At 46.9% G+C, this 25,938-nt stretch overlaps 10 protein-coding genes across 10 annotated transcripts; 5 read left to right on the top strand and 5 right to left on the bottom strand.

Moving 5' to 3' along the window:
* Nucleotide 1: 1 nt before the first annotated feature.
* Nucleotides 2–4,186, bottom strand: HPODL_04993 (esterase of the alpha-beta hydrolase superfamily; the record flags this gene model as incomplete). Its single annotated transcript, XM_014081353.1, has 1 exon — nucleotides 2–4,186. One exon carries the CDS (start codon nucleotides 4,184–4,186, stop codon nucleotides 2–4), a length of 4,185 nt encoding a protein of 1,394 aa, XP_013936828.1.
* A 438-nt stretch (nucleotides 4,187–4,624) lies between these two features.
* Nucleotides 4,625–10,807, top strand: HPODL_04992 (Fatty acid synthase subunit beta; the record flags this gene model as incomplete). Its single annotated transcript, XM_014081352.1, has 1 exon — nucleotides 4,625–10,807. One exon carries the CDS (start codon nucleotides 4,625–4,627, stop codon nucleotides 10,805–10,807), a length of 6,183 nt encoding a protein of 2,060 aa, XP_013936827.1.
* A 110-nt stretch (nucleotides 10,808–10,917) lies between these two features.
* Nucleotides 10,918–13,065, top strand: HPODL_04991 (DNA ligase 1; the record flags this gene model as incomplete). The annotated part of the gene is made up of 1 exon (XM_014081351.1): nucleotides 10,918–13,065. One exon carries the CDS (start codon nucleotides 10,918–10,920, stop codon nucleotides 13,063–13,065), a length of 2,148 nt encoding a protein of 715 aa, XP_013936826.1.
* A 119-nt stretch (nucleotides 13,066–13,184) lies between these two features.
* On the top strand, nucleotides 13,185–15,050 carry HPODL_04990 (uncharacterized protein; the record flags this gene model as incomplete). The annotated part of the gene is made up of 1 exon (XM_014081350.1): nucleotides 13,185–15,050. The coding sequence occupies one exon, from the start codon at nucleotides 13,185–13,187 to the stop codon at nucleotides 15,048–15,050; it is 1,866 nt and encodes a 621-aa protein (XP_013936825.1).
* Nucleotides 15,051–15,437: 387 nt separating this feature from the next.
* Nucleotides 15,438–16,397, top strand: HPODL_04989 (Dimethyladenosine transferase; the record flags this gene model as incomplete). Its single annotated transcript, XM_014081349.1, has 1 exon — nucleotides 15,438–16,397. One exon carries the CDS (start codon nucleotides 15,438–15,440, stop codon nucleotides 16,395–16,397), a length of 960 nt encoding a protein of 319 aa, XP_013936824.1.
* Nucleotides 16,398–16,420: 23 nt separating this feature from the next.
* On the bottom strand, nucleotides 16,421–18,256 carry HPODL_04988 (Cytoplasmic protein of unknown function; the record flags this gene model as incomplete). Its single annotated transcript, XM_014081348.1, has 1 exon — nucleotides 16,421–18,256. One exon carries the CDS (start codon nucleotides 18,254–18,256, stop codon nucleotides 16,421–16,423), a length of 1,836 nt encoding a protein of 611 aa, XP_013936823.1.
* Nucleotides 18,257–18,371: 115 nt separating this feature from the next.
* On the bottom strand, nucleotides 18,372–19,037 carry HPODL_05139 (Ubiquitin-conjugating enzyme E2; the record flags this gene model as incomplete). The annotated part of the gene is made up of 1 exon (XM_014081347.1): nucleotides 18,372–19,037. The coding sequence occupies one exon, from the start codon at nucleotides 19,035–19,037 to the stop codon at nucleotides 18,372–18,374; it is 666 nt and encodes a 221-aa protein (XP_013936822.1).
* Nucleotides 19,038–19,263: 226 nt separating this feature from the next.
* HPODL_04987 (ATP-dependent permease MDL2, mitochondrial) lies at nucleotides 19,264–21,123 on the bottom strand (the record flags this gene model as incomplete). The annotated part of the gene is made up of 1 exon (XM_014081346.1): nucleotides 19,264–21,123. The coding sequence occupies one exon, from the start codon at nucleotides 21,121–21,123 to the stop codon at nucleotides 19,264–19,266; it is 1,860 nt and encodes a 619-aa protein (XP_013936821.1).
* A 1,108-nt stretch (nucleotides 21,124–22,231) lies between these two features.
* On the top strand, nucleotides 22,232–25,120 carry HPODL_04986 (DNA polymerase phi subunit; the record flags this gene model as incomplete). The annotated part of the gene is made up of 1 exon (XM_014081345.1): nucleotides 22,232–25,120. The coding sequence occupies one exon, from the start codon at nucleotides 22,232–22,234 to the stop codon at nucleotides 25,118–25,120; it is 2,889 nt and encodes a 962-aa protein (XP_013936820.1).
* Nucleotides 25,121–25,134: 14 nt separating this feature from the next.
* Nucleotides 25,135–25,926, bottom strand: HPODL_04985 (SWR1-complex protein 5; the record flags this gene model as incomplete). The annotated part of the gene is made up of 1 exon (XM_014081344.1): nucleotides 25,135–25,926. One exon carries the CDS (start codon nucleotides 25,924–25,926, stop codon nucleotides 25,135–25,137), a length of 792 nt encoding a protein of 263 aa, XP_013936819.1.
* Nucleotides 25,927–25,938: the final 12 nt, after the last annotated feature.

The following is a 25,938-nucleotide window of genomic DNA, read 5'->3' as shown; positions in this document are numbered from 1 at the left end:
TCTATATCGAATTTCTTCTTTGGAGAGTTGGATGTTTACTCAACTCGCGCCTTCTAGTTTTAAAGGATGGTAACTCGCCCTTGCTTTGCAGCTTGTTGAGGACCTCGGCCGCATACTTAGATCCCACGCCGTAGATCTCGTCAAACTTGGAAAAGTCTAACGTGGCATACCCTTCAATTGGAGGCCGTAAATAAACGCAATCCTTGGAGTTTTTGGATTTTTCCAACGCAATGACGGAAGCCACGTATGCTAGTCGAATTTGGATGTCTGTCATGGTAGGAACATTAGGGTGAGCTGAAAATGGATTTATGCGATTCAAAAGCACCCACAGACCACTGAGTGATTCACCATAGTGCATCTTAGACCGGTCATCTTCCGATCCGACGTCACATGCTATGATGGCATGTGCTCCACGTCTTTTCATCTCTTCAACCGTCAAATTGTCGATATAACCTCCGTCAAGAAGCATGTTGCCATTGTCAGTTAGTGGAGGTAAAAGAGCAGCAAGAGACATGGAAGCACGCACATACCTCCATGCGTAGCCTGAAGTGTGAATCTCCATTACCGACTCGGTTATGTTGGTGGAGTTGCAATAAAATTTGATCCAGAAGTCTTCAATTCTGGAATCACCTAAAGCCTTCCATATTCCCCGATTGAACTCGTGGCCGGTGGTGTACGAAGTCAAGGGAATAGTTAGATCCAACAGTGAACGCCATATAGAGCCCATGCGCCCCGAAAATGTCTTTGCTCTTCCGTAGACCGGAACAAGGTCATATTCACGTGCATATAGAGCACCAACAAAGGCTCCTATCGAAGTACCACCAACAAAATCAACAGGGATACCTTTCTCCTCCAAAGCAGCAATGACACCAATGTGACTAATGCCGCGAGCACCGCCTCCTCCCAGAACGAGACCAACTGCCTGTCCAGTAAGAATACGTGCAAGTCGCATAAAATCGTCTTTATGTTCTTGCATGGGCCGGTAATATCTTTTCGATTTGAACGCCTCTCTGGTTTGCTTGATCATTTGCAGAAACTCATTATTACTCAGCATATTCCGTAGATTGGCGGACAGCTTGGCGGTGGTGGCAGTAAGAAGCTTGCTTGTGTTTGCGGATTTGGATATGGGGCCAAAGTCAACTTCAGCAGGCATTGAGTTCGTGTCAAAGGAAAGCTGAACATGGTGGTGCGAATGGACCCAGATCCGGTTTTTCAGCCAATTATTGGTCGACCCAGGCTCCACGTAGCGCTCAGGATGGAGGAGGATGAGTTCTGTGCGAGCTGTGGTGTTGTTCTTCACCAGCAGCCGCTCGTACTCACCAATATTTGGAGGCTGCTGAGAGTCCGCTAGGAGCAGGATACAGTCTCCCTGCTGAATGCATGTCTTTGTCCAGGAGGAATTGACTGGCGTATCGGCGACGTAGATGACAATGTCATATTTGTCTTCTAGCTCGGAAAAGTAGCCACTCTGTTTCAACTTGGCAAGATGGTCAAAGGCATGTTTTCCGAGACGACTCAGTGCTGTGGACTGGGTCAGCATTTTGGCGGTCTTACTGACGTTTTCTAGCGCAGTGGTAAGTCGTTCGCCAAACTCAACGACCGGTAAACCGTACGTGATTGGTAGGATGGTGATTGTTCGGTAGTTGTTGAAATTTTTGCTGAAGTTGTCGTCTTTGATTGGAGCTGTGGGGGTTGTCAGCTCGAAATTTCCATCGTGCTCCTTGCTATGGATAAATCTGTTCGCAACAATACGTGTGACTTTGACCATGATGGACGGATTGCTGAGAGCAATCATCTCAAAGAGACTCCGTGGAATACGAGCAAGCTCAGAGTCGCGGATAGCCACCAAGGTCAAGTCCCGCTTGGTCTTGGTCAGCACCTCCACCTCTCCAAGAGATTCGCCCTGTCCATGCTCTGACACAATGACAGGCTGCACATCTTTGCCTTCTGGAGTCCTCATCGATCTGAACCGTCCATTGAGTACAATATAGATACCATTGGCAGGGTCTCCCTGAGTGTACAAGGAGTCACCAGCGGAAATGTGGACCCATTCCATAGCGTAGTCTGCCAGAAGCAGACGTTTGTCAAGAATGCGCAACAAGTTTTTTGCAATGGCTAGTTGAAGGTACGGGAAACGCTCGTTCAAGATCTCAAAGACCTCTCTAGGTAAAAATGCCACATAGCAGTCTACAGCTGCCACCACATTCACAAAGGATTTGGAGCCAATCAAGGTTCCCAGATATCCAGCTATGCCGCCTTGCTTGACCTCATAAACAAACTCCTCTGTAGGGTCTCCGTCGGTGTTTTCGTTCATATAAGTAACTTTCAGAACTCCATCTATCACATAGTAAATTCCTGGTGTGTGCTCATTAGCTTCAATCAGCTTAGTTCCGGCTGATACGTGTTTCAAATTGATTGAATTGGCAAGGTCAGACTTGATGTTCTCGAAATCCATAAAACTCTTCTGACTTCCTGTGGTTCCGTCTTCATCATCGTTAGGAGTCCCGAGATTATGAGATGAAAAAGTACGAACTTTTGATCTCGTTCCGATGCCAAGGCCTTTTGGTTTAGGGTTCATTTCGGTGATGCCTGCAACCATCGGCGAGCTCACCACAGAAGGCGAGAAACTCATCCTGCTCGGAGACGAGACCTGGAGCGACCCACGATCTACACCGATGCTTTCGCAGATGCTCTCTGCGATGGCTACACGAACAGCCATCTCCGCAGGCTCTTCGTTTTCACCGTTGACTATTCTATCGTGCCGGTGGCCCTTATCTGTCTTTTCAATACTTGCCATCTTATCCAAATGGGACACAGGAACATTGGAAACAAGGTCTCCTGGATTAGTGGAGTTTCGAGCAGCCAACGAGAAATGTCTTGACGAGTTTCTCGCGCCCGGAACCTCACTTCTTGGTCTACGGGCCTTGATACGCGACCGCGGCATGGCAAGCATATCGTCGCTCTGGTTGCTTTCGTCTGCATCCGAGCTGAGTGTTGCCATGAAAGAAGTGGGAGCCGTATGGATGGAAATGGGGCCACCTGGAGAAACAGATCTGGAACTAGGGTCCAGACGAATCGGCTCTGACCTCATCAGTTTCGAGCTCTGGCTTCTTTTCAGCAACGAGTGTGACTCATTGAGTGTACTGTAAGAAGATAGTCTTGGCATAAAATGTTCCACAACGTTGTTGCTCAGATAAGAGGGCAGCACATTGGAACATTGTTTGTTGAGATTAATTTCTGTTCGCATGATGTCTGCGGTGAGGCCGAGGTAGTCATGGGCCGTCTGAAAGGTGACACGGTACAGTTTGGTCAAAATCATCTGAACAATGTGACAGGTGGCCTTGGGATATTTATAAGCGAGTCTCGTGAACGAATCTTTGGGGATGATGGAAATGGTGCAGTTGTTTTTTGGAATGGCGATCAGGGTTGGCGTTTCGTTCAAGCAGGGTGGCTGTGGCACCGGCGAGTCCGCAAAGACCTTGTTGTCCAGGTCAAAATCTGAAGGAACAGGCAAAATACCAGAAGCCTGTCTGTCTGGAATATTTAAATCAGAAGCAGTGAGTAAGTTCAACACACTCGTTAACGATGACAATGGAGCACCACTTTTGACGTTATTCAAAAGTCTGTACTTAATATCGTCAACAATAACGTAGTTAGTGGAGGATTCATTGGTGAACACCGCATTCTCGTCGTTTGAGCTTCCAATCTTGCAAAAGACTTCGATTTCGCCCTCGACGCAGATCATGAACCCTGAGTTTTCGTCCAAAAACACAATCTCGCCGGAGTCCAGCTTTTGCGTTTGCATGCTCTTTGTCAGCTCATTGAACACTTGGCTCTCCAAATAGCCAAAAATCTTTATTGCAGACAAGAATTCGTCTAGATAGTTCTGTCGGGCCTTGCGCTCTCGGCCAGACGTCTCCAGAAACGTGTCCATTGACGGCTCCTGCCGCTTTGGGTCCTCAGGAAGTCGCGAATAAACAGTCAAATATCTGTAATGGATGTAGGCATAGGTTGCTAGAGAGACCACAATTGCAATTAAAAGGACGGTGGAAAACGAAAGGGCCACCTGTGCCAAGTAGGTCGCTATGGAGTAGAGAAATGCCGAAAATAGGTAAAGAGATGTTGCTAAGAGGTTGATGAAGCCGGACACCAGCTTCTGCGGGAGGGCTAGCAACCACTGAGACATGATCCCTCGTGAAGACGTCTCTGGCTGTGTAAGAAAAAGATGGAAAGCGTAGTTTGGCTGTGCAGGCCAGGAATAGTCGTAGCATTCAAAAGCTCAGGCTGTGCACAAAAGAGAAGGACGCGGAAAATTTACACCCAAAAAAAAATAATAAAATCTCCAAGAAATTTTAGATTCCGGCTGTGCAAAAAATACTTGGCTAATCTTACCTCCCAATTCCCAGCCACGTTACCCTGCTCTCAACAAATTCCAAATCCCAACAGTCTTGTTGGGCGTACTATTATTTTAGTATTGTGTAGCTATTGATCTGAGCACGGCACAGCCACAAATGTCTTGCAAAGCGCTTTCTTTTTTTTGTTGACGAGTCGTGGCTGCGTAGGTAAACTTTTCAACTATATCAACTGTCTTCAACAGCCTATTTTTTTTTAACCAGCTGTTGTCATGTCGGTGAATAGACCGCTAGTTATAACCCACGGAGGGATTGAGACCACCATCTTGACCCCTCCAACTAATTACCTCCTGTACCAACAATTGACCACAGATTTCTACAAGTCCCTTCCAGAGGTTACCGAAGGATACGCTGGCGATGACGAGCCAGCGTCCAAGGCTGAACTGCTGATGATGTTCTTGGGATACATCGTCAGATCTAATGTTCTGGAGTCGGAGAAATTAGACGCGATCAAGCTTGTCATTGACGAGTTCGACACCAGATTCCTGCTCAACAAAGATATCCACTCTTTCGCAGCCGAGTGTCTCGCGTCTGAGACCAATCCAACAACCTTAGAAAAGGTCAAGAACCACATCTTGAAAAACTACTACTCTGGAAAGCTCTATGTGGACAAGAAGTTTGGTCTGGATCCTGCACCAGTCCAGTCTGCCCTGTTCAAGGCCGCCAAGGACAAAAAAGCCTCCATCTACACGGTCTTCGGTGGCCAGGGAAACACCGACGACTACTTCGAGGAGCTTAGAGAGATCTACGACGTGTATAACCCACTTGTGGCGCCATTCCTGTACACCGTGCAGTCAAAGCTGCAATCTCTTATATCTTCCACCTCCGACATCGACAGAATTTTCACGCATGGTTTCGACCTCATCAACTGGCTCGAGAAACCAGAACAGACTCCAAACACAGAACACCTTCTGTCGATTCCTGTGTCATGTCCGTTAATTTGCGTGATTCAGCTGTGCCACTTCGCCATCACGTGCAGACTTTTGGGTGTCACTCCTGGCCAGCTCAACGAGCTCACTAGCGGTACCACAGGTCACTCGCAGGGTCTTGCCACTGCAATTGCCATTGCCTCGGCCGACTCTTGGGAATCCTTCGAGGTCCAGGCTCTGAAGGCCGTCGAGTTCCTTTTCTACCTTGGTGTCAGATGTCTCCAAGCTTACCCATCAACTTCGCTTGCACCAAGCACCGTCAAGGACTCGGAAGAAAATGGGGAAGGTACTCCAGGCCCTATGCTCTCCATCAGAGATCTCACCTACGAACAGGTCACCAAGTTTGTTGACGAGACCAACCAACATCTGCCCGAGGCCAAGAAGATTGGCATCTCCTTGGTCAACGGTGCCAGAAACCTGGTTGTCACCGGTCCACCAGAATCTCTATACGGTCTCAATTTGAACCTCAGAAAGGCCAAGGCACCTTCTGGGCTTGAGCAGTCCCGCGTTCCTTACAGCGAAAGAAAACTCAAATTCTCCTCTAGATTTTTGCCGATTATGTCTCCATTCCACTCTCATCTGCTTGCTCCAGCATCTCCGAAAATCAAAAAAGACCTTGAGAAGTCTAATCTCGAATTTAATACTGCAGACCTGAAAATGCCAGTCTATGATACCTACGACGGCTCGGATCTCAGAAACTACACCGGATCCATCACTTCCAGACTGATCGAGCTTATCACTCTCCTGGCTGTGAACTGGGAGGTGGCCACCAAATTTGAGGCCACTCACATCATTGACTTCGGTCCTGGTGGAGCTTCTGGCTTGGGAGTTCTCACCCACAGAAATAAGGAGGGTACAGGAGCCAGAATTATTGTTGCCGGTGCTTTGAACGTTCCTGGCGAAGATTCGGAGTTCGGCTACAAACAAGAGCTGTTTGATATCAACGCCTCCTCTCTAATTTATGCTCCAAATTGGCTCCACAACTACCAGCCTAAACTGATCAAGACGTCTGAAGGAAAAATATACGTCGATACCAAATTCTCCAGACTGCTAGGAAAAGCACCACTCATGGTCCCTGGAATGACGCCGAGTACCGTCTCGCCTGATTTCGTTGCTGCCACAATCAAGGCTGGCTACCACATCGAATTAGCGGGTGGTGGCTACTTTAACCCAGACATGATGACCAAAGCTTTGACCAAGATCGCTGAAAACATCACTCCAGGTTCCGGTATCGGTGTCAACTTGATTTATGTCAGTCCTAAGATGCTCCAATGGGGTATTCCTTTAATTAGAGACCTCAGGGCTAAGGGCTTCCCAATCCAGTCTTTGACCATAGGTGCTGGTGTTCCTTCTCTTGAGGTTGCCACAGAGTACATTGAGACTCTTGGATTGACTCACCTGGGCTTGAAACCAGGTTCCGTGGACGCTATCAGCCAGTGTATCACTATTGCCAAGGCACACCCTAACTTCCCAATTGTGGTGCAATGGACTGGTGGAAGAGGTGGTGGTCACCACTCTTTTGAGGATTTCCACCAGCCAATCCTGCAAATGTACTCCAAGCTCAGAAAATGTCCAAACATCATTCTGATTGCCGGTTCTGGTTTCGGTTCTGCTGAGGATACCTATCCATACCTGACTGGTGCTTGGGCTACGAAGTTCAATTACCCACACATGCCATTTGATGGTGTGCTGTTTGGTTCCAGAGTCATGGTTGCCAAGGAGTGCAAGACCTCTCCTGCTGCCAAGAAGGCTATTGCTGCCTGTACCGGTGTTGACGACAGCAAATGGGAGCTGACTTACAAGAAGCCAGCAGGTGGTATTCTGACTGTGAAGTCCGAGATGGGTGAGCCAATCCACAAGATCGCCACGCGAGCCGTTATTTTCTGGAAAGAGATGGACGACACTATTTTCTCTCTTCCTAAGGCCAAAATGCTTGAAGCCTTGGAGAAAAAGAAGGACTACATTATCAAGAAACTCAATGCCGACTTCCAAAAGCCATGGTTTGGAAAGAACGACGAGGGTGTTTGCGACATACAAGACATGACTTACGAGCAGGTTGCCAAGAGATGTGTGGAGCTGATGTACGTGAGAAAGTCAAAGAGATGGATCGACGTGAGTTTGAGAAACTTCCTCGGCAAGTTCCTGAGAAGAGTCGAGGAACGTTTCGCTGGCAAGGAGACTTTCTCATTGATCCAGAGCTTTAGTATTTTGGAGAACCCAGACTCCTGCTTGGAGACCGTCTTCAACGCATATCCTGAAGCCAAGAGCCAATTGGTTAACGCTGAAGATTGCGACTATTTCATTGCCATGTGTTCTGATCCAGGCCAGAAGCCGGTTCCGTTCGTCCCAGTGTTGGACGAGAGATTCGAGGTGTTTTTCAAGAAAGACTCTCTCTGGCAATCTGAGGATCTCGAGGCTGTTGTTGACGAGGATGTTCAAAGAACGTGTATTTTGCATGGTCCTGTTGCTGCTCAATTCACCAACAAGGTGGACGAGCCAATCAAGGAGATTTTGGACAATATTCATGAAGGTCACATCAAGAAGCTCTTGGACGACGTTTATGGTGGAAACGTTTCTAGAGTTCCTGTTGTTGAGTACTTCACTGATAAGAGCACTGCGAAGATCGACTCTGTTCCAGGTGTGCAAGTCACCAAGACTGCTGATGCTGTGACATACTCTATTGGCTCTACTTTGCCAGAGACCGATGCTTGGTTCAAGCTTCTAGCTGGCTCTGAGCTGAACTGGAGACACGCATTTGTTACTGCTGACAGATGCGTCCAGGGCTACAACCACGTTGAGAATCCAGCCAAGAAGGTTCTGGCTCCAGCTCAGAACATCTCTGTCAGAATTCAGTATCCAGACGACGTCTCGAAGACCGTCATTTCCCTGTTCGACTCCATCAAAGGCAAAGACAAGGAAGTTGTCAGAATTTCTGCTGATGGCAACTCCATCAAGATGGATCTGATTGAACACAGAACGGCTGACGGAACTCCTGTTCCATTGGAGTTGCTTTACATATACAAGAAGTCTGACGGATTTGCTCCAATTCAGGAAGTCATGGATAGCAGAAATGACAGAATCAAGAAATTCTACTGGAAATTGTGGTTCGGTTCCAAGGTTCCTGTTGAGCTGGACTTCGATGCAACCTCCACGATCGATGGTGGTTCCACGGAAATCACTCAACAGGCCATCGCCGAACTGACACATGCTGTTGGAAACTCTTGTGAATACTTCGTTCCAAGAGTCGGCAGAGACCAATTGGCTCCTATGGACTTTGCTATTGTCATTGGATGGAGAGCCATCATGAAAGCAATCTTCCCTAAGTCTGTCGACGGTGACATTTTGAAGCTTGTTCACCTGTCCAACGCGTATAGAATGATGCCAGGCGCCGAACCATTGAGAGTTGGTGACAAGGTCTCTTCTGACGCCCAGATCGTCTCTGTGGTCAACAGTGCAACCGGTAAGACTGTTGAGGTTCTTGGTACTATTTACAGAGATGGCAAGGCTATCATGGAGGTCACCTCTGCCTTCTTCTACAGAGGCGTTTACACGGACTTCGAGAACACCTTCCAGAAGACTACCGAGACTCCGATGGAGGTCAATCTGAAAACCGCTATGGACGTTGCTGTTTTGCAATCCAAGGAGTGGTTCCATCTAGGCTCTGAGCCAATTGATCTGATCGGCAAGACTTTGACCTTCAGATGCAAATCCGTCTACTACTTCAAGAACCAGAACGTTTACTCTTCGGTCAGAACCACTGGTGCCGTGTTTTACGAGATGCCATCGAAGGAAATCAAACAAGTCGCCGAGATCAACTACAAGGCTGGTGTTTCGCACGGTAACCCTGTGGTTGACTACTTGAGCAGGAATGGAGTGCCAATCGAGCAGCCAGTTCAGCTGGAGCACGCCGTTCCTCTGTCTGGTGCACTTGTCACTAAGGCTCCAGGTTCCAACGAGACTTACGCTGCCGTTTCTGGTGATTACAACCCTATCCACGTCTCAAGAGTCTTTGCTTCCTATGCAAGCTTGCCAGGCACCATCACCCACGGTATGTTTTCCTCTGCTTCTGTCAGATCTCTTGTCGAAATGCATGCCGCCAACGGTGTCGCTCCAAGAGTGAGGGCCTACAAAGCCAACTTCGTTGGAATGGTTTTGCCAAACGACGAGCTTACAACTCAGTTGGAGCACGTTGCCATGATCAACGGAAGAAAGATCATCAAGATCGAGACCAAGAAGGTCGAGACCGGCGACGTTGTGCTTTCTGGTGAGGCAGAAATTGACCAACCGGTCTCCACCTTCGTCTTTACCGGTCAAGGTTCTCAGGAACAGGGTATGGGTATGGACTTGTACAACTCGTCTGAGGTTGCCAAGAACGTTTGGGATAGAGCCGACAGACACTTTATTGACAACTACGGATTCTCGATCTTGGACATTGTCAAGAACAACCCTAACGAGCTGACGGTCTACTTTGGTGGTCCAAAGGGAAGAAAGATCAGAGAGAACTACATCACGATGATGTTTGAAACCATCGATGAGGATGGAAAGCTTAAGTCGGAGAAGATTTTCAAGGACATTGACGAGAACACCACCACTTATACTTTCAAGTCGCCAACGGGATTGCTTTCTGCTACGCAGTTCACCCAGCCAGCTCTTACTCTTATGGAGAAGGCTACATTCGAGGACATGAAGTCCAAGGGATTGGTGCCTAGCGAGTCCATGTTTGCCGGTCACTCTCTTGGTGAGTACTCGGCTTTGTCATCTCTGGCAGACGTTATGCCAATCGAGTCCCTGGTCGATGTGGTGTTCTACAGAGGTATGACCATGCAGGTTGCTGTTCCAAGGGACAGCTTAGGAAGATCGAACTACGGTATGTGCGCTGTTAACCCATCCAGAGTCTCTCCTACGTTCAACGATTCTGCCCTGAGATTCGTTGTCGAGCATATCAGCAAGCAAACCGGCTGGTTGTTGGAGATCGTCAACTTCAACGTGGAGAACCAGCAATACGTTGCTGCCGGTGATCTGAGAGCTCTGGACACTTTGAGCAACACGTTGAACGTGTTCAAGATCCAGAAGATCGACATTGTCAAGTTGCAGGAGACAATGTCGCTCGAGAAGGTCGCCGAGCACCTGAGTGAGATCGTGGACGAAGTTTCCAAGAAGTCTTTGGCCAAGCCACAGCCAGTCGACCTGGAAAGGGGATACGCCTGTATCCCATTGAAGGGCATTTCTGTTCCGTTCCACTCCTCTTACCTGAGATCTGGTGTCAAGCCATTCCAGAGATTCTTGGTGAAGAAGATTCCAAAGTCTGCTGTGAAGCCAGCCAGCTTGATTGGCAAGTACATTCCAAACCTGACCGCCAAACCATTTGAGTTGACGAAAGAGTACTTTGAAAATGTCTACGAACTGACTGGGTCTGAGAAGATCAAGGCTATTCTGGACAACTGGGAGCATTACGAGTCAGCATAATATATAGAGAGATTTATAATTTAATTGGAGACATAGGAAAAAAAAATAGTTGATCGACGCGACGCGACGCGACTTAAACGCGAAACCGCAAGATTTGCTCACTTATCTGCATGTTTGCAAGACTAGGAATAAGAAGCATGACGGCCACCCAAAAACAGCAGACATTATCTCGATTCTTCGGTTCTCAGGGCGAGCGTTCCATGGCCAAGAAGCGATCGCGTAGTCCATCGCCCGCGTCATCTAAAAAGGCCCTCAAAAGCGACGACACAAAGGAGAGCACGCCAGAGGATTCTGTTGCAGATGTCGCAGACGACGCCAAGGAAAGGCTGATCGACGCCAAAGAGCTTCTCAAGATGGAATCGGAGGTCAAAGTTCCTGACTTGGCCATCGGAAAACCCATCCCCTATAGCAAGTTGTGCGAGGTATTTGAGGCTTTAGAAAAAGAGTCCGGCAGACTCAAGTGCATCGAAATCGCCTCCGAGATGTTTTCTCACGTGCTGGACGTTTCTGAAAATCAGGAAGACCAGATACGGAACCTTGTTGAGGTCAATTACCTAACTATCAATAGGGTGTGCCCAGATTACGAGGGTCTTGAGTTGGGACTAGGCGAGACTCTACTTATGAAAGCACTGGCCACAGGTACTGGCCGTTCGATGCAGCAGCTGAAAAAAGATCTTGGAGAGTATGGCGACATTGGCCTGGTTGCTCAAAAGTCGAGATCGAAGCAAAGTTTGATGTTTAAGCCGCAACCGTTGACAGTGTCTCAGGTATTTAAAAATCTCAAGGAAATTGCAAGCATGTCGGGGGCCTCTTCGCAGAATAAAAAAATTGCCATGATCAACAGAATGCTGACGTCCTGCGACTCGCGCGAGGCCAAATTCCTGATGAGATCGTTGGAAGGCACCTTGCGCATCCAATTTGCAGAGAAATCGGTTGTGGTTGCATTGGCCAAGGCTTTAGTGGAGCACGAGATGAAGCAGCGGGGCCAAAAAGTGACTCCTGCGATCTTGAGTGAGGCTGAGGAGCAGATGAAGGAGGCATTTTCGCAGACGCCCAATTACGAGCTGATCATCGAGACCGCGATAAAATACGGAACTCTCAATCTCATGGACCACTGCACGCTGAAGCCAGGAATACCCCTCAAGCCAATGCTTGCGAAACCAACCAAGTCTATCACGGAGATCCTCAACCAGTTCGAGAACCAAGAGTTCTCGTGCGAGTACAAATACGATGGCGAAAGAGCACAGGTTCACTTGCTACCTGACCGAACGCTTAGAGTTTACTCCAGGAGCTCTGAAAACATGACCCAAAGATATCCAGACTTAATTCCGGTCATGGAGGAGCTTCAGAGGCTGAATCCAGAAGTGAAATCGTTTATTTTGGACTGCGAGTGTGTGGCATGGGACAAGAAGCAGGAAAAGATCCTTCCATTCCAGATCCTGTCAACCAGAAAGCGCAAGGACGTGAAGGAGGAAGACATAACGGTGCAGGTGTGTTTGTTTGCCTTTGACATCCTGCTGTACAATGGCGAGTCCTTACTCCAAAAGTCCCTGAAAGAGCGCAGACAATACATGTACGACAATCTGAAGATTATCCCTGGGAAGTTCCGTTTCTCTGAGAAACTCGACTCCTCCGATTTAGATGTCATCACGAAGTTCCTTGACCAGTCCGTCAAGGACTCTTGCGAAGGTTTGATGATCAAAACGCTTAATGGGACGAACAGTTTATACGAGCCATCCAAAAGATCTAGGAACTGGCTCAAGCTGAAGAAAGATTATTTGGAGGGAGTTGGAGACTCTCTGGATCTCGTTGTCATTGGTGCATATGTTGGCAAGGGAAAGCGTACTGGAGGGTACGGTGGGTTTTTGCTGGCTAGCTACAACCCAGATAGTGGCGAGTTTGAGGCAATCTGCAAAATTGGCACCGGCTTTAGCGAAGAGATGCTTGCTTCATTATTTGAAAAACTAAAGCCAACACAGTTGGACAAGCCTAAAGCGTCGTTTGTGTACGATAAGACGAATCCGCGTGCAGCACCAGATATCTGGTTTGAACCAACAACGCTGTTTGAGGTGAAAGTGGCGGACTTTACCGAGAGTCCTCTTTACAAATGCGGCTACAGTTATTTGGGAGACGGTTCCAAAGGAGTGTCATTGAGATTTCCACGGTTTGTGCGGATCAGAGATGACAAGAGCGTTGAGGATGCGACGACAAGCGAGCAGATAGTGGAGATGTACGAGAAACAGGCACATCTTAGCTGATAACCATAACTTAAAGTGTACAATATTTTGGCTCAGAAATTTTCAGCCGCAGTACTATTTAGGGAAATAGTAAACAAATATAGCTGAGAAAAAAGTGATTGATAAAGTTGAACAATTCAATGAAGCGGTTGGACCAACTGGAGAAATGCTGCGGCGGCGTCCAGGAACTCCAAACAGAGGAGGTAGCCCTGTATGATAGGCCACAAGTGGAAGCCGCAGCAGACTCTATCCGATTGTTCATACACGAGTTCCTGGCTGTGAACGATACGCTATCTAGCCTGAGCGCAATTGCACAGCACAAAGACATTCTCACCAAAGTAGATGAGTGCATCCACAAAATAGACGAGATTCTGCCAGCACTAGTGACTGCCATCGAATCAAAACTGGAATCAGAACCAGGATTGGAAACCACCATTAGTCAGTTGGAACCGCTGTGCGAGGATCTACTAACAGCTAAAAAACACATCTCGGCTTACCTGGAAAATCTCCATGTAGCCATCAGATTCACAGAGTTGGATAAACAAGTGCTAGGGTCGATCAGCGACGAGATTGCCGACTGTTTCAAGGATCTGAGAACTCTCCAACAAATGCTGCTCACCACTCCTGTTAAAAAGCTTCCCAAGCTCGAATTGGAAGAGATTAATGCTAAAATGACACAGAGCGAGAGCTTCAAGCTGCGAATGCCCACATTTACCTGTCTGGATGAGCGACTGCTTGGTTTGTACCAGCAACTAGAGGGCAGGATAGATCCTATTCAAGCGGCCGTGCTGATTGTGCCTCAGACCCTTGAAAGTTATGGAGAGGTAGCAATGCACAAGAGTCCAGGGTCGATCATGCATCTCATATCAAAATATGAGGGCCTTGTACGAGAGGTGCACGAGCTCAGATCTGCTTTGAAGCACATCTCGCACGAGCTCGTGGACCGTCGCTGGGAGCACATTTTTCAGTCCCTAATGAGAGAGGTTTCTCAAGCGCTAGAGGACCTCGAAGACGAAATGGTGGTCAAACATTATCTGGGAACGTCCAGTGTGCGAGAACTAGAAACAGTGGGCCAGTCGTTGGGTATTCTGAAGCGTGCAACAGGCGAAAGATTAATTACCGAAAAAAGCATGATTCAGAAGAAAAACAAATTGGAAGCACAATACCTGAAACTCCAGGAGCAGCACTTTGAATCCAAAAGAAGCTCACCAAGCCCGTCCCTGTCCCCAGCACCTGTGAAGTCCAAGGGATCACTTTTTGACGCTCTCCAGCTCAAGCCAGTTTTGATCGAGTACAACCCGACATCTGCAAAGAAACGGAGTCCTCTCAAATTTGATATTTTGGAGGACGACGAATCCGAAGTTTCTTTCCGCACCGCGTCAAGTAGTTCCGTTCTCAAACGACTGATGAATGAAGCCGAGGATAAAGAGAACGAGACATCTAGAGACACAGATGAAGACCTTGCTGGAAAGGTGCAGCAACTAGACATCAAAGAGCGTTCGCCACGAAGTATAAGGTCTCTTTCTCAATCGGATCCGTTTATCACGCCAAATGCAAAGCTTCACAGACCAAGCGTCCAGAAACAAGCCGAGAAAACCAAGTTGCTCAAATATGTTCCCTTACCAGTTCCTTTGCCAACTACTAGAGACGAAACGTTCAGAAGACAGATTGAGCCATCTAAGTCGCAAATGACTAGGATTCCGCTTCCTATGCGTCCCGAATCTCGCCAATCTCTTTTGAACTCTAAAATAAAGGGTGAGCACTACACGATGCCTTCAATGCGGAGCTCGAGCTGTATTCCACGATCAACGCTGCTCAACAAAATTCATTCAACACCGTTAAGAACTAGCACACGCCCATTGTCGGCGTTGGATACACACAAGTCCCCGACGATGATGGTGCAGCCAACACCGTTACGAGTGATAAAACAGAGAGCTCGAGCGACGTCGTCCCTGGGAATTATTGATCCTCGACGAGTGGCCTCTTATGATAATGACACTTTCTAATGTATAGTAGATTTTGCAATACTACTTTTCGCCAAATATTTTTGTCATCCAGCTATTCCTGAACTTCTCGAGCTTTTCCTCTTCAGAGAAAAGTCGCAAGGTTCCATCCTTCGGATTGTACTCTCCCTGTTGTATCTTTCTCTCTTTATCGAGGTAAATTCTCCTGTATATTTCGATAGCTGGCAAAGCCATAAATATTAGACCTGCTCCGATTCTTCTATATGCATTAACCCGAGCCAGATCTTTAGGATCAACGGTAAAACTCTGTTTGGTATTCTTGCTTGACATATTGAGAAACTCAATTACCCCATCTTATTTTAGCACAGCCGCAAAATTTATTTGAAAAATTATTCCAGGTTAAAAAAAAATTAGGAAAAATTATAGATCATGCCTAAAGCTGCCAAAAAGCAGTTCGCCACCAAGCCAGCTCCTGCCGGTGACCAGATGAACAAAGTGTTCAAATTTAATACAGATCTTGGTCAGCATATACTTAAAAATCCGCTCATAGCCCAAGGTATTGTTGACAAAGCAGAAATTAGACCCTCCGATGTGGTGCTAGAAATTGGTCCAGGTACCGGTAACTTAACCGTCAGAATTCTAGAAAAGGCCCGGAAAGTTATCGCATCTGAAGTGGACCCAAAGATGGCTGCTGAGCTTACAAAGAGAGTCCAGGGTACTCCGTATGAGAAGAAGCTTGAGATTATCATGGGCGATTTCATGAAACTTGAGACCTTGCCGTACTTTGATGTGTGCATTTCGAATACGCCCTACCAAATCTCGTCTGGTATTGTATTCAAGCTTTTGAGTATGCCTAGACCGCCAAGAATCGCCGTCCTCATGTTCCAACGAGAGTTTGCAATGAATCTAACAGCACGCCCCGGCGATGCCCTATACAACCGTCTGAGTGCCAACGCCCAGATGTGGGCTAACGTCAAGCATGTGATGAAAGTGGGAAAGAACAATTTCCGGCCTCCACCTAAGGTTGAATCATCTGTGGTGAAAGTGGAACCGAAAATACCTCGTCCTAATCTTGACTACAACGAGTGGGATGGACTCCTGAGGTTCTGTTTTAACAGAAAAAACAAGACTCTCAACGCTACCTTTAGGAACAACAAGATCCTGGAAATTCTGGAAAACAACTACAAGACGTTCCTTTCCATTTTGAGCGAGCAAAGGGGCGAGATGATGGTGGATGCTAAAACAGATTTTTCCGCTGTCGTCAAGGAAAATGTCACGAAAGTGCTGGCAGAGACTGGTTTTGGTGAGCGTAGACCGGCCAAGATGGACCAGACCGACTTTCTAAAGCTCCTATACGCTTTCCATCAAGTTGGAATCCACTTTGCATAGTGTATTATTAATCTATTATCAATCTATCTTCTTTTCTGTCCTTTCGAAAAGTCTTTCTCTATAACATCGGTAACTCCAGTCTCCTCCAAACTTTCCTCTTCAATTTGGACAGCCTCTCTCCGTTCCCACCATCTGGTCTCACACAGAGCGAAGGCTTTCGTTTTCAGATATTTTCCACGAGTGTCTGGATTTTGGCTAATGGCCCACGTGAGGAAATCTGGACCAGTACGCAAATAAAACGCTCTTAGCGACTCGAACGCCTTTGGATGAGGCAGCCAAGGATGCTCATCAGGGATCTCTGCTTCCTCCGGCTCTTCCTCCTCCGGCTCCTCTTCTTCTTCCTCTGCCACCAAAATTTCCGTCTCCCGCTCCTCTTCATCGTCTTCATCGTCTTCGTCGCTCTCGTCGTCGCTGTCCTCCGCTTCTTGTCTCTCTAACTCAGACAAATCCTCCCAGAACACCCTAACTCCGTCCAACTTGGATAGATCAATCGAGTAGAACGAGTCCAGATTAAACTCCTGTTCTCCGGCTTCGTACATGCCTCCATAAATGTACAAAGTGTCATCCACGACACAGGTCAGGGCATTGAATCGAGCATGTGGCAATTGGTTGCGAATCTCCAGCGTCTCGTCAGGCTCCTCGTCGTCCTCTTCCGCAACAGGCACCTCATCCTCGTCGTCGTCTGCCAGATTATGTTTTGCAAGAATAGAGTTGAGCATTTCTTCGAGTTGTCGAGTCTTATCCACCTTTTCTTTTTTAGCTGCGGCCTTTTTCTTGCTCGACCGCAGAGACAGATTGGACCATCTGTTAGTCTCCACGTTGTATGAAAGGAGCGTGTTGTAAAACTCAGAATCCAAAGTTTCTTCTGTCTCCTCGTAATCGAAAACACCCCCGAAAAGCATACCTCTGCCCTTGTGGTATTGCATGGAGCATCCAACACGCGGCGACGGCTGGAAACCCTGTTTCCGACGGCGTTCAAACCGGATCTGCGCAGGATCGCTCTTCATGTTGAGTGCCCAGCAGTCGGTCAGAATCTTTCCTTTCTGCAGTCCCTTACCAGCTTTCACCTTGCAGTAGCCTCCATAAACTATAGCACCAAAATCTGTGGCCATAAATGAATGTCCAGATCGCGGATCTGGGACCGAATGCGACGCCGGGAACTCCACCTGCTTCCATTTGTACGTGGTGATGTCAAACAGCCATAGATCATTGAGATACGTGGTATGGGAGCCAAGATCACGAAATCCACCAAACAGCATCACGTAGTTTTTCCAGCATGCCATACGATGTCCACTACGGTTCGGAGGACCCTTTCCATCGACTTTCGCCCATTCTTTGGTCTGAGAGTCCAGAATCCAGGTATCTGAAAAATGGTGGAAAGTGGACTGTTTAGGAGACGAGAATTCACCACCATGCATCACAAAGATGCCAGACGGATGGTAGCACATGGCATGGGAAGACCGTGGAAGTGGCGAGTTTTTGGACACATATCGTCTCCAAGTTTTCGAGTCAACGGAAAAGACATTCAGATCATTATAGAAATGGACTGTCTGGCCCGTGTTAACTTCTCCTCCAAAAAGGACCAACTCTCGACGGCCATTGGTGTTGCTTGCCGCAAAGGTGGCGTTCAGTCTTTTCAACGGCCTGTCAATAACTTCAACATGAACCTCCTCAAATTCCTGTTGTTCTAAAGCTAGCTGCTTAAGTAGTTCATCCAGATCCACGTCGTCCTCTAGATCGTCTCCGGCCTTTTTCGAGAGCTTTTTTAGCTTTTCACCTGCCTTCTTGGCATTCTTCTCATTTTTCTGGGCTATCCGCGCCTTCTTGGCCTCCTTGCTCTTCTTGTCCTTCTTAGCCATTAAAGATCTAGGTGAATTTTTTCTACAATTTCTACAGTGCTCGAACTCATATCAAAAAATTAACCTAAACACCAGATATCAATCGTAATAGCTATTAAGCGCACTCCAAAATTGTCTATTTGGATGTGTCCTCTCCGTAGTCTTCGCTCATTTCCACCTCCTCGTCGTCGATAAAGCTCTGGTCGTCTTCGTCAATCTCGTCGTCGTCCTCATCATCGTCTTGATAGAACCATTCGTCTTCGTAATCGTCGGCCTCTGACCGTGAGGTGGCGTCGGGAATCTCAAAGTCGTCTGGAATGTCTTTTTTGGACCGCTCGACGTCTTTCGCAACCATGTTGTAGTAGTCTTCTTTGTGATCTCTGAACATTTTACTGGCGTCCACATTAGCAGGGGAATTGATGTTTGGGTCGTCAAGAAGCGAGATAATCGAGACAAGAACAGACTCAACGCACTGAGCGGGACTCCATGTCTCGTTAGAAGGCTCTCCGCTGAAAGCGTCACCAGCCTCATGCAAAATGGAAATGCAAACCCGACCATCTTTATAAACATTAGGATGGAAGATTGGTGGCGTGAATCTGAATGCTGGCGGCGAAAATGGATAATTACTAGGGAAACGCATTTGACATTTGAGGTACGCGCCGTTGTATTTGGAGTGCGGATTAGGGATGTACATGCCAATATCCCATAGGAAGATGTTATCCGAATCCAGTTCGATCCGGAACGATGGCTGAGATTTGGTGAGCTCTTTTAGCTCCTTTTGTAAAATCGCTGCTGCGCTCATGATAGCAGTTCGTACACTTGTCTGACCGGTTATGTCAGAGGCCACCACAATATGGAGTATAGCTCACTAATGAAAATACAATCAACTAGGGTTTTTTTTTTGGCCATTAATTCCTTTTCTCTGACAGCGTAAAAAGAAAACGTCATAGACGCGCCGATCGGCCTTGGTAAGAAAATGTCGGAATCCATTTTATTCATCTATATATGTCATTAGTTATGTCGTCGTGCTAGGTGAGAGTCTTATGTTCGCTCCTTTCATGTTCCTCATTTAGGACCGCACGCCGTTTCATGAACGCACCTCGTGTAACCTCGTCTCCTGTCACTTCGTTGTCGTCAGTCTCAGGCTCCAGTTCTTCTTTATCTTCCTGGGCTTCGTGGTCATCTTCCTGGGCTTCATGGTCTTCATGCTCGTCTTCTTTCTTTTTCTTCTGTGGTTCGTTCAACAGCTTGTAGAGCATACTGTTGCGGTTAGGATATAGGTCTTTGAATTTGCCTTCCTCTGCCAGCCGGCCGTCATGGCCGAGAACGAGCACCTCATCGCATTTTTCTATAGTTGAGAGACGATGTGCGATGGAGATGGTCGTGAGTGACCTGTCTCGCATGAGGTTTGTGATTGTCAGGTTTATGGCATTCTCAGATTTGGAGTCCAGGGCAGAAGTGGCCTCGTCCAAAATAAGAATGGGAGGATTTTTGATCAGAGACCGCGCAATGGCTATTTTCTGCTTTTGGCCTCCAGACAATTGCGACCCTTTAGGCCCAATATCGGTGTTGAACTTGTCAGGGAAATGGTAGATAAAATCACAGTTGGCTTTGGCAGCCGCCCATTCAACCATGTCAGCGGTCACTTTCACGTTCCGTGGCAAGCCATATGTGATGTTTTCGGAAAGAGTGCCTGGAACGAGAACAGGCTCCTGCTGAACGTATCCGAGCAGTTGACGAAGCGAATGGACAGAGTATTTGGTGATATCCACGCCGTCAATGAGGATCTGACCCGAATTCGGGGTGTAGAAACGGAGCAACAACAACGCTATTGTGGATTTTCCTTTTCCTGAAGGGCCCACTATGCACACGTTAGAGCCTGCTTTGATTTCGAAGCTCAAATTATCAAACACCTTATTGTCTGGACGCGTTGGATATGCAAACGTTACATTCCTGAACTCAATGTGGCCCCTGGACCCGGAGATCTTAGGGCCCACGACCTGGTCAATTTTAGGCACCTGATCTTGCACCTCGAAAAGTCTCGAAGCAGCGCCTGCTCCCTTAAATAGCTCAGTGTAGAAGGTGGCCACACCAAAAGTCGCATTTCCGCAATATTCTGTGTACATCATGTAAGCTGCCAAATCACCAACGGTCATGCTTCCGTTAAAAACCAAATTTGTGCCCAGACCCAGGGTGAGCAAAAAGGTAGCATGGCCCAGAATTCCAGTGGAAACAAAAAACGACGCGTTCGTCATGGCATCTTTATAACTGATCTTGAAAACATTCCTGATTTGATTGTCGTAACGATGCAATTCTTTCGTTTCGGCTGTAAACGACTGAATAGTTTTGATATTGTTCAGCTGCTCTTCAGCAACCTTGGTCAGACCACCAGTCGCCTTCTGTAACATCCTACTGATGGCCTTGATTTTCATTCCGTAAGCGTAGGAAGCAAGCAGCAGGGGAGGCCCAAATGCCAGCAGAATCATCGAAAGGGTCGGCGAAATGTGGAACATCATACCAATGGAGGTGCCACCAACGATGGAATGCTTGATACCGTCAGACATGTTCTGGGTCACCGATCTGGAAACGACGTACGCGTCACTGGAAAGTCTCGATATGAGGTCTCCCACCTTATTTTTATCGTAAAATTCCATATCTTGTCTCAAGACATTCTTCATAATGTTCGACCGAAGTCGGGCCACCAGTTTCTCGCCCAAGACTCTCAATATAATTATTCGGCCAAATGTTGCCGCCGTATAGACACAGAGCATGCCACCGACCACAGAAAGAAGCTCGTATAGCGTAAGGCCATAAAATCGGGCTTCTTCGAGATTTGAGTAGCGTCTCGTGGAATCGAGAATTTCCCCCGTGACCTTTGGCAGCGACATGACTATGAACGCACTGATGAACAGCAGAGCTATTGCAACCGAAAAAAGCTTGATGTCTCTTCGTGCAAGCTTGAGCAGCCGTCTAACTTCCGAGAAGCCCGCCTCAGTTTGTTCTTCTTCTGCCACACCCAAAATGCGTTCTCGTAAAGTCCTTGGCTTCTTCTCCTTAAGGGCTTCTTCGGGCACATCCGTTTTTTGCAAACGTGCCGGAAACACACTAAAGGAGCGGTGGAAGTTTGCAGGGACCAGCGAGGGACGCCAAAGAGACCCTGGTAGAGATCGAGTTCGTGCTGCCAGCATTCCTGTTACCGGAAGCGGACGAACGAAAAAAGTTCCCACCAGCGGCCTTGATGGCACACGAATCATTAACGATCGTGCTATCAAAATCATGTGGAGTAAGTCGTTAAATCTGTTTGCTGTTCCTCAACAACAGAACAACCTAGTTAAGCAGAGGTGAAGAAGGTAGTTTATTTCTTTCAATAGATATGACACCTTTGCACCGAGAGTTTCGTTCAAACGGAAGTGTTGTTCACAGCTACGAGAATCTACAGATTTGACCAGGTCTGACGGATCACCGATGTATGAGAAGTATGGGCAGTCAATTGGACAAAGATGGACGTGGTTTGGTGTGTCCTCGTCACTTATCTCTGTCGTGTCCACGTTGTCATAATATCGTGTCCGCTGCACTCCGATACGTCCACTAAAAGAATGTCATGTCTTATTCATATCTATCTAAGCAGACTTGTTGGATTCCAGCTCGGTAGTCGAGACAACATTGCCCTTCTCGAGTTTTTGGACCTTGGCATCGGAAATGTATCTCTTCTCGGCTGCGACTTTCAAATCGTTCTTAAGAGACCTTTGAACGGTTCTGGCAGCAATTGCCAAGTACTTATTGAAGGAAATTCCAGCCTTTTGCCACGATGACATGTTTCACTTGTTCTATTGCAACTTAGCGTAAATACTAGAAACAGTTGTTTAGTCCAATTAAGAAAAGCTTTTTCGACATTTATCCAGGCTGCATAACCATCAGTCGACAGCCCAGACCATACGCGTCGATCGACTTTGCTGAATTAAATTAATTTTTTTCGGACATTGTTTATAGATCATCATGGCAGTCTCCAAAGATCATTATTACCGTCTCGCATCTGAGCTTGAGGACGAGCGAATCTCGGCAGCTTCCGAGCTGATCACTGAGCTCCGTGACAGCGACTCACAAAAGGAGTGGGATTATGCTCTCGACAGACTGATTAGGGGTCTCGCTTCTTCGAGAGCGGGAGCCAGATTGGGATTCTCACTGTGTTTGAGTGAAATTCTTTACGAGCTGATTGCAGTTAAAAAGACGTACAACATGGAAAGTTTTCTGGCAGATCTGAGCCAGAAATTGGCGAGCTCTGTCAGCAACAAAAATACAGGAAAGAACGCCAGAAGCCTAATTTTCGGAGAGCTTTTCGGTCTTCAGTCACTTCTCAACTCCAGAGTTGTGGACCAGGATTTGAGATCGGGAAATACGGAAAGCTACACAAAGATCATCAAGAAACTGATAGATTTATCGTTGTTCAGGCCTTGGATCAGAGAGGCCTGTTTTGCAACAATCTACCGCTCGTTATTGTCATTTGGGATACCACAGAATCCAAAATACACGAATATTATTGTACACTTGCTGGAAAAGACCAACTCTGCGGGTCTTACACTAACAACCGAGGGATTGTTAGTCGCATTGAGCATTCCGCCAGAAAGACGTCAGACTGTAATGGGGCTCGCTAAGATGGACAAATGGCAGCATGGGAACCCACTTGCAAAAGGAAATTTGCCAACCTTGTCCAAAATAATGAAGGATATTGATGTGGTGGCAGATGATGAAGACCAATCAAAAAAGAAAGGTAATTGGACTAGAGCACTTCATTTTGTATGGACACCTCTTTTGGCCGAACTGATCGACAACTCTAACAAGGAGGAACATATTTCGAAGGAGCGCAAATCAAAGAAACAAAAGACCGAACCTAAATTCATCAAATTAGCAGAGTTTTGGAAAGCTTGCATAGACGACCAATTTTTTGCACAGTCAGCTTCTCCAGAACGGAAGTACAAAGGCCTCGAAGTGTTGAACACTGTTCTTGATCTCAATACCCTCAAAGGAGACCAAGTTGAGGTTGTTTTGTCTGCCAATCTGATGCGGACACTAATTAATCAAAGCTCTAACCCTGACCGTTTACTCAACAAATTGGCTAGGAACACTCTTTCTCATCTAGTGAAAACGTGCGCTATGAACCAAAACAGAATAGTTCCTACCTTGAGAAGCATACTTAGAGTTTCCTTGAATTTTGATAGACTGACAAAATCAAAGATAACAAATGAGTTGATCATGTCTGCAGATAATGATTATACAATTGCAGAGATCGCCCAATTTCTAATTTCACTCGAGCATTCTGTCAATGAAGACATCATCAAGTACCAAATTTTTGCACTCGACTCTCTGTTGCACTTAGTGAGGGCGAAGAAGTCTGTCATCTCCAAAACAGAGATCTACGAAAACATCATTGATTATTTGATCGAACACAGCTATGTGAAGAAGGAGTCTGATGACAGATACTCCGATAGAATGGCCACGTGCTCGCTGGAAAGACTGTACTCCATTCTTCTAGAAATCATGTCAAGTGGCCACAGCCAGGGCAAAATGTCTTGGCCATACTACGCTGTAAGCAAACTTGTTGATAAAGACGCCGATCTGTCGGACTCGGAGTTTGTCCTTAGACAGGAGTTCGAGGACGATCTCAAAGATCTCAAGGTGGATTGTGTCCGGATGGTGGAGGCTATTTGCGAGCTGAAAGCCTCTGAAGACTCTAAGTTGCTTGAATCTTTTGAGATTCTCCTATCTGTTGGGCTGTTACAGCTCTATTCTGGCGATGAGGAGTCGGGATCAATTTTAACTGACCTGAAAGCGGCATTTGAAAACTATACCGATTCTAGCGCCGAACAGTTGCTGATCGACACGTTGGTGGATCTAGTGCTTTCATATTTGACCCAAAAATCGTCGCTGATGAAAAAGGTGGCCGCTACAGTGTGGGAGAACCTGGTCGACAAAATTGAAGAACCTGAGCTGCAGCGACTCTTTGAGGTTTTGCTCACTAAAGAAAACAAAGAGGGACAAGAAAAGCTGTTCAATAATGACGGCGAAGAAGGCGAACATGACTCGGAGGAGATTGAGCAATCAGGGTCGGACTCTGAAGACGAGTCTGTGGATGTGGTGACGAGCGACTCTGAGGATCCTATTGAGTTTGATGAGGTTGACCAGAAGACTACTAACGAGCTTGCACAGGCTCTTGGAGTGGCCAATGGTGATGACAGCTCTGACGACTCAAGCAATTCGTCAGACGAGTCGGAATCGGATGTGGAAAGTATGTCTGACGAGCAAATGATGGCTATCGATTCGACGCTGTCCAGAATATTCAAACAACGTCGAGAGGCTCTTACGGCCTTAGAAGCAAAGTCTGGCAACCAGAGGAAAGAAGAGGTGCAAAATGCTCGTGAACTGATGATATTTTTCAAAAATCGCGTTTTGGACCTGCTGGAGATATTCTGTACCAAGAGACCAGGCGACAAATCTAATTTGAAAATCGCCATTGTACTTTTGGATCTAATGGCCTTGACCTTGGAGAAACAGGTAGGCGAAAAAGCGCATAAGCTCATCAAAATAATTACAAGAAGTCCTATCACGGTGTCTAAACAAAACAAGTCGGAATTATTAGCCGGCTTGAGAGAGATACAAGAGAGAGCAGCCACCAAATCAAAATTCCGTGCGCACTCGCTGGCCTGCAACCAACTGTCACTGTATATTGTGCGAAGCATGGTGGCATTCGATAAAAACACAATCCCAGAGTTATTGGAGGTGTATTTCGAGAGCATCAAGGACTGGGCAATGAACCCGTCCAACAAAACCACCACCAATATGTACTTCGATCTTCTCAACTGGCTAAATGACAGAAGAGAGATACACTGAATAGACGACACGCATCAGCCTTGTTTCTTGGCTTCTTTGTAGTTTTTATCCTGTCTGTGGCTCACTCTGGACAAAAAGTCTTGTTGGTCCAAGTAACCACCCTTATTTTCAAACTTCAGCTCGTCTCCTATTTTTGCCTTGTCCACATAAGTGGCCCAATCGAGTCGCGATTTCTCCAGTGTAGTTAATTTGGCACTCGAGGCATTATTAATAACGTCATCCAAAAGACTGGCCCTTTTACGTTTAGGTGCTTTCTTTTTTGGCAATAATTTCTCAGGACTCGACTCTTTCGACTCTTTGAGCTTTGTGGAGTTGAAATGCGCACGAGCTTCTTCTGAGTTTGCATCCACCCATTTTTCTTCTGTCACCATTTCGCCAGCAAATTCATACGTCCTAGTAATCTTTATCTTCTCTGTGTCTGCGGATTCCGTCGATGATGGGGTCGAATCCTCCTTCTTGGGTTCCGATTTGGGTTGTTCCTTTGGCTTATTAAGCTCCTTCCATATGGAGTCGACGTCAATTGTGGACTCTGCTGGCTTCTCATAGGTTTTTTCGCGTTTCTCCTCCTGTCTTTGCCTTCGAGTCTGGATCAAACCTCCCGGCTCAAGTTGTCGATATTTTGGGTCATCTTCAAACTCTTCCTCCTCGTCATTACCGTCCTCATTAGCGTCCGGGTTGTAATCTTCATCCTCCGACTCCTGATAGTCTGCGATGGAGTCTTCTAATGTCTTCTTCTGCTCCTCAGTCATTATGTTTTCAAGCTTGAATACTTTATTTTCCAGGTCGTGCGCCGCCGCACACTTCATCGACGAAAAATT

The sequence above is a fragment of the Ogataea parapolymorpha genome, chromosome II, assembly GCF_000187245.1.
Source record: "Ogataea parapolymorpha DL-1 chromosome II, whole genome shotgun sequence".
In the NCBI taxonomy this organism is placed as follows: domain Eukaryota; kingdom Fungi; phylum Ascomycota; class Pichiomycetes; order Pichiales; family Pichiaceae; genus Ogataea; species Ogataea parapolymorpha.
This window is presented reverse-complemented; position numbering and strand designations above follow the sequence as displayed.